The sequence below is a fragment of the Anguilla anguilla genome, chromosome 13 (assembly GCF_013347855.1).
Source record: "Anguilla anguilla isolate fAngAng1 chromosome 13, fAngAng1.pri, whole genome shotgun sequence".
NCBI lineage: Eukaryota > Metazoa > Chordata > Actinopteri > Anguilliformes > Anguillidae > Anguilla > Anguilla anguilla.
The window spans coordinates 38701339-38721621 of NC_049213.1; the positions used below are offsets into that span (position 1 = coordinate 38701339).

The 20283-nt window shown below is 41.9% G+C and overlaps 2 protein-coding genes across 4 annotated transcripts; both read right to left on the minus strand.

The window, feature by feature from the left end:
* Positions 1-622: 622 nt before the first annotated feature.
* Positions 623-5658, minus strand: LOC118210964 (adenosine receptor A3-like). The gene is made up of 3 exons (XM_035387514.1): positions 5468-5658; positions 3099-3464; positions 623-2799 (listed from the first exon to the last, which is right to left on the minus strand). Exons 2-3 carry the CDS (start codon positions 3452-3454, stop codon positions 2169-2171), a joined length of 987 nt encoding a protein of 328 aa, XP_035243405.1. The 5' UTR covers positions 3455-3464; positions 5468-5658; the 3' UTR covers positions 623-2168.
* A 1843-nt stretch (positions 5659-7501) lies between these two features.
* Positions 7502-12570, minus strand: LOC118211709 (transcription factor Spi-B-like). 3 transcript variants are annotated; one of them, XM_035389119.1, is made up of 6 exons: positions 12475-12570; positions 12086-12172; positions 11154-11295; positions 9785-9903; positions 9499-9604; positions 7502-8902 (listed from the first exon to the last, which is right to left on the minus strand). In XM_035389119.1, the coding sequence occupies exons 2-6, from the start codon at positions 12155-12157 to the stop codon at positions 8535-8537; spliced, it is 807 nt and encodes a 268-aa protein (XP_035245010.1). In that variant the 5' UTR covers positions 12158-12172; positions 12475-12570; the 3' UTR covers positions 7502-8534. The 3 variants fall into 3 exon arrangements, with proteins under 3 accessions (XP_035245010.1, XP_035245008.1, XP_035245009.1); XM_035389117.1 differs by having other exon boundaries at positions 9785-9906; XM_035389118.1 differs by lacking the exon at positions 12475-12570 and adding an exon at positions 12378-12444 and having other exon boundaries at positions 9785-9906.
* Positions 12571-20283: the final 7713 nt, after the last annotated feature.

Sequence of the window (20283 nt, forward strand, 5' to 3'; positions counted from 1 at the left end):
CTGCCCCTGCCCCTGCCCCTGCCCCTGCCCCTGCCCCTGCCCCTGCCCCTGCCCCTGCCCCTGCCCCTGCCCCTGCCCCTGCCCCTGCCCCTGCCCTTGCCTTGCCTTTGCCTTGCCTTGCCTTGCCTTGCCTTCCTTCATTTTTGTTTTTTGTAAATTGTTTGAAGATTTTCGTTGTTTGTTTGTTTCACCCTGCAAGTCCCTTTGTTCCCTGTTAGTTTATTAAAGTCTTGTTTTCCCCAGTTTTGGACTTTTTTTTGTTTTACTCTGCGTTTGGGTCCATTCCCGCACCCACTCCTGACACAGAGTAAATTATACCATTTTGCCTGATCACTTTAACAGTCAAAACTAGAATTATGAAGAAAGCCTTGTGTGTGTGTGAAAAGCGAAGTGGTGCGAAGGCATGTGAACTAAGTGTTACACTGACTATTGTGGTACTCAAAATATTTTCCTAAGGTTGACAGGTCAGCTAGCGTGCCGTGCCCTCTTTAATGAATTACCAGTGAATGACAAAAAAAGTTCAGTGCAAACACAACTCCCTCCCCCCTCAAATACACACAATTAAGTAGCGTATAACATGTTATACTTAGTGTTTTCCAACATATACTTGTATTAAGTGAAAGTAAACAAAATAAAAATAAATAAAAAACTTTGGTATGCTGAATTAGTATGTACTTGACAGAAAAGGTAGACAATGTAATACTTTTGCTGGCTTTGGAAAGTGCATTGAGATTAAAATGGAAGTTTTCTTTCAGTTTAAAAATAATGAACTACAAGCACACCTAAAGTTATTAGGATTTTATGTTAAGAAGTAATTCATAAATGATATACTTAAAGTATAGCTTCAGAAAATATTTTAAGTATACTTAAAATGTTCCAATTTAGGACACATAAGTATATATTATAAGTGTTTACTTTAAAAACATAGACCTGTTGTCGGACAAGCAAGGGTTAATTAAAAATGTTTATTTTCTGAATCCAGCAGAACTGGAACCAGACCGGACGGGATCAGGACTGGACTGGACAGGGAGCAGGACAGGACTGGACAGGAATCAGGAGCTGGACTGGACTGGATTAGGGCTGGACTGGGAGGACGGCGAAGGGCAGGCTGGAAACAGCAAAGACGCAGACTGGACGCAGACAACACGAAAGAAAAGACCAGACAACCATGAAGACAATGACGGGGGCGCCAGAACATAAAAACGAGCAACGACAAACGGTGAAGGAAAAAGCAGGTAAGCGGGGAAAAAGCAGAGTGCGAGACGGTAACGCGAATAACTTTAAACAAGAGCCGACTAGAAGCTTCAAGCGAACTGAGGCAACGATCTGGCGGAGAGTGGTGGGCGAAACCGAGAATATATGCTGGAGTAAATGGGGGCAGAAGCATGCAGAATGCTGAGGAGGCAGGTGAAGGAAATCAGCTGGCAACGAGGCCTGCCTACGCTGCAAGGGAAAACAAAGATTGTGAAAGGAAAAGACAAGATACACCAGGCTAACAAAAAACATTAAAACGAGATCTGACAATTTCCTTACACACTTTATTCTAACATAGCTATTGTAGATACACTCAGACACTAAACTGTTACTTCATTGAGAACTTCTTTAACTCTTCAGTAGTGGTTTGTTTTCTCTATAAAACTGGAATATCTGATGACAGGAAACACGGCAGTATGTTAGAAAGGGATTCCAATGTGTTAGATTGTGCTATAATGCTAATATGTTAGAAAGGGAATTGAACTGATACAGGCATTTTAATTTCACTCACATCTCATGTAGAATTATATAATTAGCCTTTTAGCACAAGCGAGAACTAATATTCCTCAAAAAAATAAACACACACATTTGCTCATCAATTAAATTGATTCAATCAACAATTTAACTTTGACTCACAAGGAATTGCTAATGTTGGAAGTTTTTTTTTGCAAATTCATTTTGTCAATTCAGTTTCAGAGATTCCCAAACTTGACAGTGTGCTTGTGAAGAAAAATAAATTCTTGGTAACTCTTGATTTTATTAGTCAAGGTTAAGGACAAATGTTGATTAACTCCCAGCCAGTGTTTTAAAAAGGTGCTGATAATGAACAGTAAGCAGAATGGCTTATTGATGGTAATATGAGCACACAGTTAGACTGTATGTAGATTACTATCAGAATAATCTCGTTCCTTGGTCTAATCTTCAATGGATTTGCTTTTGGTGCTGAAGTCCTTGCTCTCGGTGCTCTGCGATACCCCCTGTTGCCAGCAGAGGTCACACTTCCTCCAAGCCCGCAGGTACGCACTGCGGATCTTCGGCACCTTGAAGGCGTACACGACCGGATTGACGGCAGAGTTGGCGTGCGTGAGGAGGATCCCGATGTAGATGGCGACCAGAGGGACGTCGCCGCCGAAGATCGTCACACAGTTCATGATGCTCAGCGGCAACCAGCCGACCGCGAAGAGGACCAGGACCAGCAGCAGGGACTTGGCCAGCTTCCGCTCTTTGGCGTAGTACGCGTGTGATTCGGTGGCCCGGGCCTGGCTCCTCTGCAGCCGCTTGGAGATGGAGCGGAAGACATGGACGTAGAGGGCACACATCACCAGTAGGGGGAGCAGCGTGCACCCAAAGAACTGGAAGTAAACCAGGTAAGTCATGGGGATGACGGACACGAGCCTGCAGATGCTGGTGGTGGAGTTCCCCATCTTGGCCAGGGTCTGGCGGTTGTACCAGCCAAACATGGGCGTGAAACTGAACGCGAAGGCGAGCAGCCAGCACACTCCGACCACGGCCCAGCAGCGCCTCTTCGTGAAGCTGCGCTTGTATCTGCAAAAACACAGCGGAACCTGACTCCACACGTTCTCTCGCTCCTGGCCTACGGAAAGTCTTCTTTTGGAAGAGTAGGTTTTTTGTAATTATATTTTTCTTTTAAAAATTCCAAGTCAGTGTTCAAGATTCTAGAACACCATTGCTTTCAGTTACAAGTAGTGATTGTGACATCAGCTTCAGAATGTTCCGTAATGAACATTCTAATCACACATCAGTGACCTCACACTTTAAAGAGCCAAGGATCGGGTGTGCAGCTAAGGTGGGCCTGGCTGGTGCCCATGAGCCACGGGACTCACCTGAGGGGCATCTGCACGCACAGGTGGCGATCCACCGCGATGACCAGCAGCATGAGGATGGAGGCCTGCACCAGCAGGACCGTCACGCAGCTGAGGAACAGGCAGCTGTCGAAGGAGGTGCTGACCCGGCCGTCCACCAGAACGGCCACGGGGATCGCCACGGCGCCCACCAGGAAGTCCGCCGCCGCCAGCGATGCCATGAAGCAGAAGGTGGGCTTCCGCAGGGAGCCACTGGCCTGCACTGCCCAGATGGCCAGCAGGTTGCCCAGGCAACACATCACGGCGATCAGCAGCTCCAGTGCTGCGTACACTGCACCCGCCACACTGTCCATGGTGAGGGAGGAGTTGCTGCTCATTCTTCTGTAGCTGGGGAGGAAGTGAGTCTGCACATCAGCTGCTGCTCAGAGCCAGTGTGGCTTTGCGGAAGCTCCACAGAACTGTGGGCTAGACGTCTTTGATCGCAATGCATCCGTACGCTGTCTGAATTTCCGTTCATCAATTATGAGGCATCATAGAAATAATGTTGTGAGGTAAGGTATTCATATTTAGAACTGAATTCCAGATAATATACTTTCATTTTACTTTATAGAAGCAATATATTCAGTTTCAGAGTTCAGTATTAAATATGGCCACAATGAAAATTTTCAAAACATTTTTGTTATCCTTGGTTAAATCTTTTGAAAAGTACTTATACTTCAGTCTGTGATGAATTATGCTGTTAATGTTTAGGTCAACGACATGAAATACATGGTACAAGCTAATAACAGCTTAGGCCACAACAGAGTGAACTGCAGGTGAATTAAAAATATATGCATGACCTTAATTGTTGCTATTTGGAAAAAGTACTTTCAATAGATTTGTTTCGTCGGTTCAGTTATTTTTTATTATTGCTGTAATGTTTTTTATTTGAGTATGTGTGGGAAGACACTGAAGCAGAATGTATACCATTTAATGCTTTTAGTCTTTAATGAAGGAAATAACACAAGCTAGAGGAAGTAAAAGCATCAACATACTAAAATAAGTGCAGTAACACCAGTGTTTCCCATACATTGACTTTATCTGGGCAGCCCACCCAAATAGATCAGTCCCACGCAAAAAGATATTTTTGCATTTGGTCATTTATTTCCGTAAGCAGCGCCCTCTAGTGTGTATTGTGTGTTTCATTGTGTACAGCCGGTACAAGGAGCGCACGCACAATTGCGCACATTTGCGCACGGACCTGGATTTACTGCCGTTTTTCATTAATTTCACTCGTCAGTTCGCTGAGTGGCACGTGCACCTAAGAGCTGGTGTCGCCGTGGATTCGGGACGAGGAGTTACTCGTGTGCCGTACCCTCTTTAATGAATTTCCAGTGAATTACAAACACCACCACCCGCCCACTCAAATACACACAATCAGGGGTGTAGCACAAAATTCTGGGCCCTATACATACGCTGTCTCTGTGGGCCCCCTTCCTCTCTTGATCCATGTCTCTCACGCATCATTCCAGGCTTTTCGAGGGCCCTCCCCCCATTCGGGCCCTGGTTAGTCAGTCCCACTTTCGCCCCCACTACGATGCCCCTGCACACAATTAAGTAGCTTATAAGTGGTATACTTGGTGTTTTCCAACAGATACTTGTATTAACTGAAAGTAAAAAAAATAACAAAAAACCTTTGGTATGCTGAATTAGTATGTACTTGACAGAAAAGGTAGACAATGTAATAATTTTGCTGGCTTTGAAAAGTGCATTGAAAGTAAAATGGAAGTTTTCTTTCAGTTTTAAAATAATGAACTGCAAGCACACCTAAAGCTTTTAGGATTTTATGTTAAGAAGTAATTCATAAATAATATACTTAAAGTATAGCTTCAGAAAATATTTTAAGTATACTTAAAATGTTTCAATTTAGGAAATATAAGTATATATTATAAGTGTTTACTTTAAAAACATAAACATATTGTCGGACAAGCAAGGATTAATTAAAAATATGTTTATTTTCTGAATCCAGCAGTTCCAACTGTCAATGCTCTTGTTAAAATGTCCAGCACTCTGAATATTGAACACTAGCGCTATTGCGTGCTAGAACCCCTAACTTAACCTACATATAAAATATACTTTATGTGATTTAATTGAAAAATTATTGTTGAAAATGAGAATGATCAATTAAATCACCAAATTAATTGATGGGTCAGTCTACAGTGAACTGGTGGAGTCACCCAACAAGTCAAAACAAGCTCTATATTAGGGTATTAAGATTAAATATTTGAATTCTATATGAAGCAGTCAATTAGATGAATTAATTTAAATCATACATTCTTTATTGAATGCAGGCTCACTACATCTAAATTAGAAAACATAAGACATTTTACAAAACATTCATTTGGAAATACCAGAAAAGAGAGGGAGTGGTGGCCAGACCTTTCCAAAGTGTTGACCTCTTCCTGTTTAAGCACCACGAAATGAACAGAAACCAGCTAAAAACACAAGGAACTAACACCAAAATAAAAATAGAAGAACTCTTCTTCTTCTTTAGGGCTCTGAAACCAACTGCAACACAACACAACTTTCTCCTGTGGCCATCTTAAATACCTTACCCAGCATGGCTTGAGGATGTTTGCCCTGATTGGGTGATGCCGAGTTAAGGTGTAGAAGAGAAGGGAAGGGGGGTAAGACTCATTTATAACAAGGACTGGCCTACATAAAAGCTGACCATGTACTTATTATCAAAAGATTTCTGAATGAACTCTCTTTCTAACAAGATCAAACATGAATATGTAAGGAGGTAATTAAGTCCTGCTCTTGAATACCCATAAAAAGCATGGATGTTCATCTCTGCTTCTACAACAGGATAATGTTCAGAGGCAGATAATTGTCAAAGCCATCCAGGTGTAACCTCCGCCTTCAGTGAAAATATGTTCTATATAACAAAATCAAATCGTACTACGTTGTGGTCCGCTTAAAACTGAAACTGGCTCTCAAAATGGAGATTTCAGCTATTCGGCCTCCACACCATTATCTGTATAGACATTAAGATTTTCACTCACTCACTTTAATGTCACAAATTGCATTCAAACTTAAAGGGAAATGTTGGAGTCATTTATGTGATAATAAAATAATGAACCATGTTAGTGAGACCGATAGGCCGTTTAATCATTTAGGTGGAAATGGAACCAGACCCAAGGGCTCATTAGAAAGCACCTGCGTCAAGAACCTGATAAACCAAGACACCAAGAGAGATATAGTTTTCAACCTTACCTATTAGGTTCTAAAGTTGCATCATTTAATTGAGATTTACCTCTTTGACTTCGTTCGTAATTCAAAAAAATTTGATTTTATTTTAATCTTTTGATCTATGTTAATAGGCCTATTTCCATATATTTTCAAATAACATAACATAATATAATGATGAGAACAGGCTGTTCTGTCTGATGCTGATGTCACAGCCTTGCAGACTGGCCTTGCCTACGGACTAGACAGTATCTAACACTGTATCAAGCCCAGTCTTGAAAATCCCCAGAGTTTCTGCCTATACTACGTGACCTGGCAGGTTATTCCACACATTGACTACTCTCTGTGTGAAAAAATTCTTGCGAATGTCTTCCTAACATTTTCTGGAATATTTAATTAATTGTCAGCCCTTTACTAAAGCACTCTAACTTTAGGAAAGTACACTGAAACTGCAGTGGGTTTTTAAGGAAGTCATGCTTTGCACTTTGTGTGTGGTACATTTCTTGCATGACCTGTGGCATATTTAGTGGTACACTGGTTTCCTGACTATCTTTATGTATAATTCTCTTGATGAAAGCTACACTTTTATTGTATTGCCTTGTACATATATAAATGACAAGTTTGTCTTTTTAGCTCATTGGGCCTGCAACACAAGACACACTAAAGACACATTCATTCCTTCGTTCATAGTCGCACCGTCAGAAATCATCTCTTGTGAAGGTTATGATAAAATCTTGCATCCTTGCCATACTCCAACACTTGAAACTACATGCTGAGAAGCACTAATGTGTGTTTTTACTTTTCAGAAGCGGCCACCACCGGTTCTCCTGTACAGCCTTCTGGTTGCAAACAGCTGAAGGCATACTGTGTAGGTGGATATGAACTGATATCGGGTCGTATTTATGCGGCAGTGTAGTATAGTGGGTAAGGAGTTGGTCTTCTTTCCTGAACGTCATGGGTTCAATTCCCAGGTAGGACACTGACGTTGTACCCCTGAGCAAGGAACTTAACCTGCAATTCATATAAATGTAAAAAAAAAAAGTTGTGTAGGTCGCTCTGCTAAATGCCTGTAATTTCTGCTGAAAGCAGTGTTGGAGAACCAGTAGTTTAGTTAATTTCTTTGACGATTCACTGTAAAAGGAAAATTACATGGTTGCAAACACCACGTACATGCACAATTAGAAGAGCATCGAGGATAACGCAAAAAGAGTCACAAGACTTATTTGCATTGTGGTCCTTGCTGTAGCTAAGTAAGAGCTGTCAGAAACTGGTTTGTACGATCCGATTCCCCAGAGCCGGTTGGCACACTGTGTTGTAGGAGGTGCTGCCAGCTTAACCACGCCACTGAGGATACCATGTTGACCTCTGACCTCCTAAAATTCCCAATCTCTCCTCTGAACCAACCCTTGTGAAGTAAATTGCTTGCATTCGGGCCCTGTCTTGTTCCCCCTGGCTATAACTATAACAGAAATGAGTTTTTCAGTTGATCTTCTCTGTTACATTAAAGTAAGCATAATTGCAATATTAAGCATTGCATTGACTTATGTAACAAATGCTTAGCAGAAAGAAAGACCACTGATCTAATATAAAGCCTCCAAAATAATTTATACTGTAATTCAGATTAAATGAAAACCACAGACGTCATACAAACTAGTACCAAAGTCAGTGCTTGTTCATGATATAAAATAGATCCATGTGTATTTATATGGACTGTGTTTATTTAATGCAAAAACTCTTATCCAGAGTAACACTCAGTGCATATTATGAGACCTGATGAACAGATACGTCATTGTATGCAACAATGCAATCATATTATTAGTCATTAATATAACATACTGTCATGCAAAAGTGTTGTGGTGAAAGGTACAACCGACAACAGGCCAAAGTGTTGTACTTCCAGAGGAAATGTAAACTCTGCTTATAAAGCAGATCTTCGAGCTTTATAACCCTCAGATTTACAATTACTGGCTGCTCCTTCTTTTTGTGACATTAGCTTTCTCCTCTCTGAAAATGAATTGTCATTTAAAAAAAAAAAAAAAAAAAAACTAGCAGTCACGTTCTGGCTACTATCGCTCACTGCGTACAACAACGATCATCAGAACTGCAGAAGGACCCGAACGGCAAAAAGAAAATTCAGGAAGTATTTAAATGCGCAAATGTTTTCCTCACAAATACTCAGTATTTTTAGGTTTAGATTTTTGATTTCTTTTTGGTGATGCCGAAAGGCGCTCAGCAGTGAGCGTTCTCGGGCGCCCACGGCTGCGGCGGCGGCGGCGTCTCCGGGCCCCTTCCGGAAGGTTCCGCGCCGCTCTGCAGCCGCCGCAGCGTGGCGGGGCTGAAGCGGTACGTCAGCTTCCTCTTGACCTTGCGGATCTCGCCGCTGCGCGCGTAGTTCCGCAGGGCGCGCGCCATCTTCTGGTAGGTCATGGTATTGCGGTTGCCCTTGCGCAGGCCCCACAGCTGCGCCAGCGCCTCCTTGTGGAGGGAGGAGAACTGGAAGGCGCCGTCGCCGGAGCGCAGCCACCAGATGCAGCTCGCCATCACCGGGCTCTGCAGCATGTCGTACAGGAAGTGGTACAGCCGATCCTTCCGTCTGCCTGCGGGGAGACGTTTTGTGCACGCGGTCGTCAAGACAACGGGCATCATTCACAAAACGTCTCTTAAATTATTCTTACTTTGGTTCTTAAAAATGTTCCCACGAAAAATGAACAATACGGGACTCATGACACATGTGCGAACCTTTGTTTTTGTGCATATCCCAGGTGCATGAGATGATGAATGCTGATTGTTTGTAAATTTTATGCGCAATCCTGTTCATGTGATTTGCATAAGGAAACAGCCGTGAACAAGTACGGATCAGAAAAAAAAATGATGAATACCGAAATGTTCCTGGAAGCGTTCTTACGCACGGTTTAGGAGCAAACGTGATCGTACGCATGTTTCGTGAATGAGGCCCAATGTTTTTATGATTTACGTCAGTGCTTCCCAACCCTGTTCCTGGATCTGCTGCCCTGTAGGTTTTCATTATTTGCCACACTTGACGCTATACTAATTAGCAGCTCCATGACTTCTCTAGCTGTTGAATGAGGTGAGCTTTGTTAGGGCTGGAAATTAAAACCTACAGGACAGCAGATGTGGAAGATGCGAACATATGGTATATACTGTATATTCATCAGGCACAAAGAATTTTTACCTCTGACGGGTGCAAGGGGAAGGTCATCACTGACACCCTCAGCTGCCCTGTCCCGAGGGGGTGAGACGGGGTAATCGCTGGAGGCGGAGCTGGTCGACTGGTGGTCCTAAAGCAAGGGGGCAGTTTCATTTCTTACAAACGTAAAGTTGGTTTCCAGTCCTTTGAGTGTAGTACGTCTTCACTGCTGTGGGTTACTTTCACCACAGATTTTCGAGGAATTCGGGCAAGTTAAATAATTTTTGGTAATCGTACGGGTATGCTGTAATGATTAACCATACACACTCACCCATTCGATGCTGGAGAGATTGAACCATGTTGGTTGTTGTGGCTCCAGGCTGGAATGTTCTTTAGTGCTGGCCACCATGCTATATTTCCACACACAGTCAAACTGTCCTGAACAACCAGCTGCTACAGTTTAAGCAGGGAAACACAGACAGGCGTTGAGAGGCTACAAAGATTTGTAACAAGGCAGAAGGTCTAAGGCATAAACCCCACTCGATATGTATGCATGCATGCACGCACACACAAACACACACACGCGTGCAAACACATGCACAGTCACACACTCACAAACACACACACACGTGCGAACACACGCACAGTCACACACTCACACACACACATACACACATGAACACATGCACAGTCACACAGTCACACACTCACTCACAAACACACACACACACAAACACACACTCACACAAACACACACACGCACGCACACACACACGAACACACGCAGAGTCACACACTCACACACAAACACGCACACACACTCACACAAACACACACACTCACGAACGCATGCACAGTCACACTCAAACACAAACACGCACACACACACACTCACACAAACACACACACACAGTCACACGCATATAGCCTGGCACACCTCCATCTGACGTCAATTTGGCTATTGTAAAAAAATCTAGGATTGAACGAAAGAATATCATTATTGAAACTCCTGGTGCTTTGTCAACAGGCACTCAATACTCGAATCAGGAAGAAGTGTTTTTGGAAGAGAAACCGGAGTGCATTAAGAACCTGGTCTTTTTCCAGAGATTTAAGTAGATACAGGGAGAGTGTTCTCTGCAGTGTGCCAGCAAACTGGCTTCCAAATGAGGCATCAACTTGTAAACAGATATGGCAAAAACTATACCTGTATAGTGTTCGCCTGAATAAAAAGCTGATATTAGCAATATGAGGGTGCTTGGGAAAGAAACTGTGTGAGAAACCTCTCTATATCTTTGAGCAAGTGTGCGTCTGTGTGTCTGTGAGTGTGTTTGAGAGAGAGTGTGTGTCTATAAGCGTGTATGTGTGTGTGAGAGATAGAGAGAGTATATGCGTGTGTGTGTGAAAGACAGAGAGAAAGAGAGTGTGTGTATGCTTATGTGTGTTTGAGAGAGTATGTGTGGTGTGCGCGTGTGTGGGCATACGTGTGTGTGTGTGTGTGAGAGAGAGAGTGCATGTGTGTGTGTATGTGTGCGCGTGCTTGTGTTTACATGCGTGTGTGCATGCGTGTGTGTGTATGTGTGTGTGTGTACATGCGTGTGTGTGTGTGTCTGTGTGTGCGTGTGCATGTGTGTATGTGTGTGTCTGTGTGTGTGTGCGTGCGTGCGTGTGCGTGTGCGTGTGCGTGTGCGTGTGTCTCTTACCAAGTCTCTTTGGTCCTTCATCATTACAGCAGAGAGGGCCTTGATAGGCCTCAGCCAAATTCTCCTGCAGGTACTCCTCAATCACGTCCAGGTCCACCTTTAGGCTCCAGGCCTGAGGCGCAGGGAACTGCAGCTGTCCCACCTGAGGACAGAGCGCACGCGGGGTTAGCGAGCGAACAGAGCGCGCGCGGGGTTAGCGAGTGAACAGAGCACGCGCGGGGTTAGCGAGCGAACAGAGCGCACACAGGGTTAGCAAGCGAACACAGCGCACGCGGGGTTAGCGAGCAAACAGAGCGCGCGCGGGGTTAGCGAGCGAACAGAGCGCACACAGGGTTAGCGAGCGAACAGAGCGCGCGCGGGGCTAGCGAGCAAACAGAGCGCACGCGGGATTTAGCGAGCGAACAGAGCGCGCGGGGTTAGCCAGCGAACAGAGCGCGCGGGGTTAGCGAGCGAACAGAGCGCGCGTGGGGTTAGCGAGCTAACAGAGCGCGCGGGGTTAGCGTACGGGACTGATTCCATGTGAACTGAAAATGGTCCTGGGTCAGTATATAGCAAGGAGCCCCTGTTTAAAGGGGTAACACTGTGTAATATAGACCCATTACTTCTGTAATAACATTTTTAATACAGTGTAGTTACGGTGACCCTAGACATTATAACGCGGTCTAAAACAATCGCAGATTTCACATAAGGGTTGATTTACAACCGTGAATGCTTCTTTTCTGGCAGTCGTGACACAGAAAGCATTCAAACATTGAAAAACAGCTTTTTAAAAATGTGTTATACAAATATATATACACACATCAGTTACAGTGTGCCTACTTAACACAATGTAATGACTGGATATTAGAGGATCTTAATGTAAGGACGGAGCAAACTTTGATAAGCAACTACAGAATGTGATGTCATAGCTGTTAGAATTTAAAAGACTTTACCTGTGGTGGACAGGATGCCTGAAGCCTGTCTGTCAGATTGAATGCATTTACTGTTTCTAGAACTGGAAGCATTGCTGGTCACACTGTCTGAAAAGAATGAAATGCATTTGAAATGTGTTTTTTTTACATTTGAGCAAAGCATTCAAAGAATAAAAACAATGTTAAACAAACTGAAAAACAGTTTGATTTGTTTCAAGACAATATTTGATACATTGTACTTCAAAATAGAATTACACACAATATGACTTTGAAATAAATAACTAAATACATAAGATAGAAAGAAGTGACTCACAAAATGATAATAGACAGGGTCTGGATGTGAAGACAAAGTAGAATTCACTGATGCGCCGTAACAAAACATGCACATGTACTCACGCACACACACGCACCTTTAGGTGTGAAGTTTCAGAGGAAACTACAAATCCGAGGGAGGGAAGAATCTCACCTGCTCACCACGCATAAAATATCACAACATCATCCACACCCACTCCTTATATATCACACCATCATCTCCACCCTGACTCCACCCCTTAAATCTCCCCCTGGCTCACTGCCGGGCCTTTTGTTGCTGTAGGAAGTGTGACTTCTTTGGCACAGACTTCTTGATCGGATCTACCTAGATGCATTGCATTTGTTCCATTCGTTCATGTTTTAAAAATGGATATTCTTTTTCCATCTCACTGTTGTTTCAGTCACCAGGTACAATACACAGGAGAAAGAATCTTTTAAATTTACGAATGTATTCCCTGAGGCTGCAGCTCACAGTCACAGCCACTGTTTAATTGACAGCCATTGACTGATTGACAGACTGAGTTGAAAATTCCAGGGTATGTCAGTGTAGCATAATGGGCAAGGAAACCGGCTTCCTAATTTAAAAGCACACCACCTGTATGCGTGTATAAAACAAAATGTTCAACGTAAAATCAACTCTGATAAGAGTTAACTGTTAACTCCCACAGAGCACATTTGGTCCTGGGATGACCCATATAATCTATGTCAGACTTAAATTTAACATTGGGAATTTTGTTGTGTATGTAGGAACTAAATAAAGTCATGTACACATAATTAATTAAACGTAATTAACTGGTATATAGACATTTAGATTACCTATACACAGATTTACACGATAGTTCTTAAATAAAAGTAGAAACAAATAAATGAGCAAACTTCTTTATTTTTCATTTGAAACTGCAATTTTTATGAAAGGATGTTGTTCAATAAAAATTAGACTTTCATCATATCTCAGCTGAGCAACAGAATTGAAAAAAACTGAAACAAAAAGTCATATGAGTCAAAAGAGTCACATGTTTTTTTTGCATGACAAAACCATTACATTGAAATATTTATTTAAATATGCCTGCTGTGCAAAATTCAAACTTTCTGATAAGATCAAACAGCAGACAGTTAGAAAAAAATGAAATCTTCAGAGAAAATTGGGGAAGGTGTACTGTAAACCAAACTCTTCTAAATGAAACATTCAGTACAGACAATCGTTGGATGCATCATCGCACAAAGAATTGTATTGTTAAAGACAATCACTGAGTCTGAACACCTGTGTTTCAACCGTAATGAGGTTCTCACATCCTAATTTTGCAACTTGAGAAGAGAAACCCGTCACAATAAAATGTGCTCGTTCAGAAGTTCATCGCCACAGGAGGACAGAAGATGAATTGAACACAAGGACATATAACCTGTGATCTCTGTTTCAGGAGACATATTTGAGGCAGGTGATTCACTGTCACTAAAGAAATTCTGTCCCCAGGAATGCTGACTAAGTGTTTGTGTAGGACGAGAGGCATTGTAAATAGAAAATGATGGATGACAGATCACAGTCGTTTTTTATTCGCTATCCTTTGCAAAATTAAGTAAAAACAACAACACAAGAACAAAAACAAAGAAAGTCTTGAGGGAAATTCACAAGCTGTGTCAGTTGCAGGGTGTCCGATAAATCAAACAGCGAGTGGTTCCTGCTAAAGGTATTTCTGGAAGCACCTGTTCAGGTATTTTCCACAGCGAGCTGCTGGATCACGTGTGTGTGTGTGTGTGTGTGTGTGCAGGCAGACTTCAGTTATTTCCTCGTCCCTGCATTACCTCATCAGCAGGTACTACATTCCAGTGTTTACATCGACAGGTCTAGGCCTGAAAGGGACAAAGATAGGATTAATATTCCCCAGAAAGAGCTCCTTCAGATCATGCTCAACACAGGCCTGGCAGGTGGGGTGCAATGATAAATAAATATATATATATATATATATATATATATAGATGAACTCCAAATTCACTTTATTCTTTTTTTTTAATTCAGAAAAAAATTTTTTTTTAAAGTGTGAAAACTAAAATATGTGAAACGCTTGCTGATCTCATACAACTTAACTCAACTTAATTTTTTTATGTTATGGCTAATATGGTCATCAGACATTGTCATCTTTTTAGTGGTACGTATTTAATGCGGTTTTGATTTCTATTTTTCTTCCTGTTTAAATCAGTGCCAATATTTAATATGGAATGGCGGGGGGAGGGGGGGAGGCAAAAATTCTGAATGGCAACATTCTGTTTAATAAGTCCCTAATCAGACCACAGCGATGTCACACTGTTTTAACAACAACTTTACAAACTGCGGCCACAGTTAAAATGTACACAGTTTTCTGTTCACATATCCTGCTGCTTCAGGATCATATTTTGCTCAGGACTCAATCAAAATGAAATTAATTTGGGCCAAAATTTAACACACGCATACAAAAGTGTCAGTGCAAAAACATATCCATACTCTTTTATAGCATGTGACACTGTCTCATACAACCATCACGATGACATTTATCCATAAATACATGAAGCATGTATTGATGCACTACAAACACACTATAGAAGTATTGATTACATAATAACATTGATTAAAATTTTTGTATGTTTTGCTGCCCACTCAACCAACAAACAATATAAGGTTCCAGTATATTTCACCTGGCTGGAGAGATGTGTTCTTGGCGCACGGTGAACATTCTGTGAATATTTTGCCTTTGTTAATATACAATAGCATTCACTACAGGTTTACTCCTTGCCCACAGCACACCACCACTCTTATCTATACAGTATGAGGTCACAGTACCGTTCTAGACATCCAACCTGACACCTTTTTTGCAAAGGCGGCTAAATGTTTTCTCTCATGTAAGAGACAAGATACTTGCTGCTGCAGCAGCATCCAAACTGCACTAAATCACAGAGATATTATGAAGGCGTAGACGATATATGATGACGAGTCCTGATCTGATGAATGACACTTGTCAAACGGAGATAGCTGCTGTCAAGTTCTAGCTTGACCGACATTCATTGCCAGTGCCAGCTTAACGTTGCCATGCCAACTTCCCAAAGAGCAGCATGACAGCATGAATAGAATATAGAATATAGCATTTAGAATATAGAATGCCCGTAGAATCGACGGACTATTTGCCAAAAGGGTAGTTTACAGTTCGGCGATGTATGATTGCCCCTCGATGGATATTGCTCCAATGTCACCAACATTTCATTTTCGCTCATCTTTGACGTTGAGCTCCGTCGCTCATAAAATGCATGAACACGTAGGCCTAAGCGATAATAGGATGAATCGCCAAAGTGTCATTTGTGCTTAACGCTAAAGACAATTGATTCATGCATGAGATGAGAATGTTCTATATTTGTTTGGTCGTGACAGCTGAGCCATCGAATGGGGTCGAAGGTCAATACATTTTAAGTCTCAGCAATGGCCGAAACTATGATCACGACAATGAAAAATCGTCCATTGCTCTAATATTACCCCAAAGTCATTGTAAATGATCATTAAATGGCATAATCACTAATGGCAACGGTCACCATACATCGCCCAACTGTAAACTGCCCTCCCACACAGTCAAATTCAACCAGGTCTGAATGCCTAGCTGAACAAGAGGGTGATAGAACACAGGCTTTTTTTCTCAAAGAAAGGTAGGTGCTCTCTATTATAAATTCCCATTACTCCACACAATCAATTGCATTTGATGAGCACCATTTACACTGGCACATTGTTTGAGCTTCAGTGAGTTAAAAAAACGACGCTCATTTTCCATACACAGGACTGCAGGCTGCTGTACACTTTTTCCTATCTTAATTCTTAATTGAAGAGTGAATTTTTTTTTTCTTAACACTGCCCGGTCCGGTCCAGTGAAATTGAAAGGCCTGTGTGCCGGATGTCTACTCTTATCTGAGAGAAGTGTGGGTGTGCGTCCTGCTCAAGCTTAGCATTGCGACAGCTCATTCAACTAATGAGCAAACTCTGCTCTTTAATTAAAACCCTGATTCCTCAGAACAGTGTTCCATTGCTGGGAAATAACAAAAAACCTATTTCCACAGTGGCTCTTTTTTGATAATACTGGACACTTGGTCCCCATAGCAACAGAGACAATATTTCTCTGTAATGATAAAGATAATAAAGACAGTATCAGGATAGGGCTAACTCAATCTACTCAAATAAACATTGTCCAATTAGAACTTAGTACACATGTATAAACACACCCATAACGTCTAGGTGTCATTTATTGTGTATTATTTCTTTTTTTTGTTGGGGTAAAGGCTTAGCACTTGCTTCCCTTTGTGACGTTCTGTGCAGGTGTACGTTATTAGTGATGTCAGCTGGAGAAACCTGCTTTTCAGCATTGTGGACCGCAGTTCCCTGAAATGTGACGAAGCGCTCTGTGAATTCCAGTAAGATTTCACAATTTCACGTGTCCAAAATACCTGCCAATTGCCGGCTGTTCCCTGTTCTACAGCTCTCTCTCTCCGGCTTTGTGCTGAGGGGAAAAGACACGAGCAAAACTTTAGCTTAGCCAAGCCATCAAACAGCAGACATCTTCTGAACATACTCCTTCACTTCCACGTTGTGGGTCACAGTCGTACCTACAAATCAGGGCGCCGAGATTTCATGCCATCAATCTCAGTTGATCTGTTTTAATTACTGACAAAAAAAAAAAAATTCCTAACAACAGTTAAGACGAAGTAAATCCCCAAAGAAAAGTCTATACGGTTAAATCACATACTGTCTGCCACCGCACGTGCTCAGTAGGAGTTGCATGTGTTGTGGGGAAGCTGCATGCTCGTCTCTAAATTGACAGAGGATGTTCTAATGAAAGACTTGGCTATGAATACAATTAAGCATCCCAAATTGGGAGAAAATGAACAAAAATAAGAACATATTCTGGGTGGGGTAGGTTACCCACAGTTCCTCAGGACAGCTGCCAATTTTAACAGACACTGCATCCAAACTCCAGTCCTGGAGGGCCACAGCTGTGCGTACTACAAGCATTTTGCCCGTTATGAGTAGCTTCCGTCCTGTTTGCTTGATCGCTTCTGTTTTCTTTTCTCTTGCATGTGATTCATGTAAAAAGTGTTTGATTTGTGTCTGGGGGCCAGTGGTGGGACGTGACATTTAGGCCATAATAGGCCTCATTGTACCTCTTGGCCACACAGGTTTCAAAGGGGAAGCCATGTCATGTGCCGTTACTCTGAGTGTAGCAGACACGCCAGCCGAACTGTCCACAAAGAAAGACAGAGGAATGGTTGAATGGAAGAATTTTGCTCATGTGAGTTGACTGGGAACAGAAAGCAAGAAAAAATCAAGGGCAGATTGACCCACAGAAAATAAAGTGTTATAACGGCTACAGTTGTGATGCACAATCATGATTTAATCCTTTCAAATATAATTGGAATATATAATTTAAATACTGTTTAAATTTATATTCTAAATAGGAAGTTTGCTAAATGTATGTGTTATGTTTGATAGCATAGTAGTCATATAATATAGTATCTAATACATTAGGTACTGTAGCTAGTTAGCTAAGAATATTTTAAGAACAAACATAAATTAACTATGTTTGCTTGTTTGATTGGTCATCATTTTGCTACCTACAGAAATAAAATTCAAACCACAAGCTAATGTTTTCAAAATAATGATTATCGTATGACCCTGATATGAAGTCGCTCATCTGCTATGGGGAAAAACTGAATAGTGTATTTGGGCTATTATAGCTAGCATTGAAGAGTTTATCAGAGTGGTTGTCACTACATACAAAGAAGTATTCAGCTTGTTTTGCAACAAACAAAAAAAAAACCCTCTGATAATACTAGCGAGGTACTCAAGCAACCCGCACCATAATTTTTCCCTGGAAATGTATTCCGGATGATAATATTATGATGACGGTTAATTCTGACTGGTCATTTCCATATCTCGTGAAAACTGAACATCAACAGTTTATTTGAGGAGCGGATCTGTGCTTCCACATAATCACATCATTTGCTACAGTTCATTGATGGTTATCTCTTGAATGAAATAAAATAGCTTTTTTCCCCCTTTTGGCACAGCCTGTGCATGCAGCTAATTCAGCAAAGCACGTCTCTTTGTAATTCAGCACAGCGACCTCCTCTGAACTCCATACATGTAGTCACGCAACATGGCGTGGCCTGATATAATTGGTGACGTGTCATGTTACAGAGTGCAGCAGCCAATCATATGACGATTAGAAAACCAGCTCACCAATCACTGTGCCCATTTAACCCTGGCTTTGAACACAGAACCGTAATTATGAGAGAGAGAGAGAGAGAGAGGGAGAGAGAGAGAGAGAGCGAGGGAGAGAGAGAGAGTGAGGGGGAGAGAGAGAGAGAGAGAGAGAGCGGGAGAGAGAGGCAGCTGAAAAACTGCTGTAATAGCGTGAGTGAGGTAATGGTGAGGTAACTGGGTTTGTAAACAAAGTCTGGCATGTTTGACTCTCAAGTGGGCCACTGCCTTTGATCATGAGATAGCTTGATTTCTATCAGAATATATCCATCTGTGGTCTTTTAAAATTCTGTGAAGCAAAATTCACTGCTGGCAAGTTTTAGAATTGATTTATAGGAATATCTATTGATGAATCTTGTTGTCTCAAATATTCAACATATTAAGAGTCCAGAGGTAAAAAAAAAAAAAAGGAACCAGATTCTCCCAAATAATGCATAACTCATATGTACAGGAACACAGCTGAACAGAGTTTTACATGAACTGGACCTGTTGATCTGGATGAAGCTAAATAAGAACACTATTTCAAAAAAGCAATAACAGTGCAACACAAGACTACTTGAATGAGAGAACTACACCTGGTCCCGTCGATAAGAACAAGCAAGAAATGGCTTGAAATACATCAAGCAGTATAACATAAACGATGTATTGGAATCACTGAGCACCAGTAATTATGACTCATAAAGTGATATTCCTTCGTGTAGCGATCTATAATGTACACAGCACCATGCCGATCGGTGTAGCGTGACGCAGAACGCAGATTAATTTTAGCTCGCGCACATTCGCGCTGTCACCGTGGTTTATACCCTTGCGGAGCTGTCAGGAGGCCAATTAAAATATTTTAGCTGACGCTGTCCTGCGCACCGGAGATTCCAAATCGATGGGTATGCATGACCGACTCCCGTTCCTCTCGCGCAGGAGGACGACACGGTCCTAATGAAAAAGACTAAGTGCTCGCCCACGGAATGAGAAGCCAGCGGTGCATTCTGTTCTCGTGAGCGGCGTCCCGAGGCTCAATTCTGACTCAATGCTTCTCTGGCAGCAAAAAAAGGGCCAGGGAAATAAAATTTAGATATTTATGGGCAGACTCCCTCCTTTTTTTTCGATTTCCCTAATGGATTGGACCTGGTACCTGGGTCTGTTTCCTTAATGCACCCTGACAGAGACTGGCACGCAGTGTCAATGGAAAGCTTGAGCATCGTCTGCTTAAACAAAGGAGGAAAAGTTGTTAGCCATGTTAGCGTGATGGCAACTTTCAGGCTGCACTCCCATCTGCTAGTTCCCAATATGACGGCTACATGTTTGTTAGAACTATTCAATTCAATTTAATTTTATTTGTATAGCGCTTTTTTTACATTTTTTTTTTTACAGAGAACTGTCACAAAGACGCTTCACAGAGTACTTTACGGAGAACAAGAGCAAAGGCACAGTTGTGCTGTTCCTGTGTCATCGTCCAGCTGCGATGCTATATCTGCAGACTCGATAATGAATACCAGACCTCAACATGAAATGAACTTGAAGCTTAGTAGGTGATGTTTATAAAGTGGAATTTGCAGAAAAGTATTTGTAGGCTGTCGTGAATACTTTTTTTAAACAATATAACTTTTCTTGAGATGTTGTTCTACATTTAAAAAAAAAATCATTT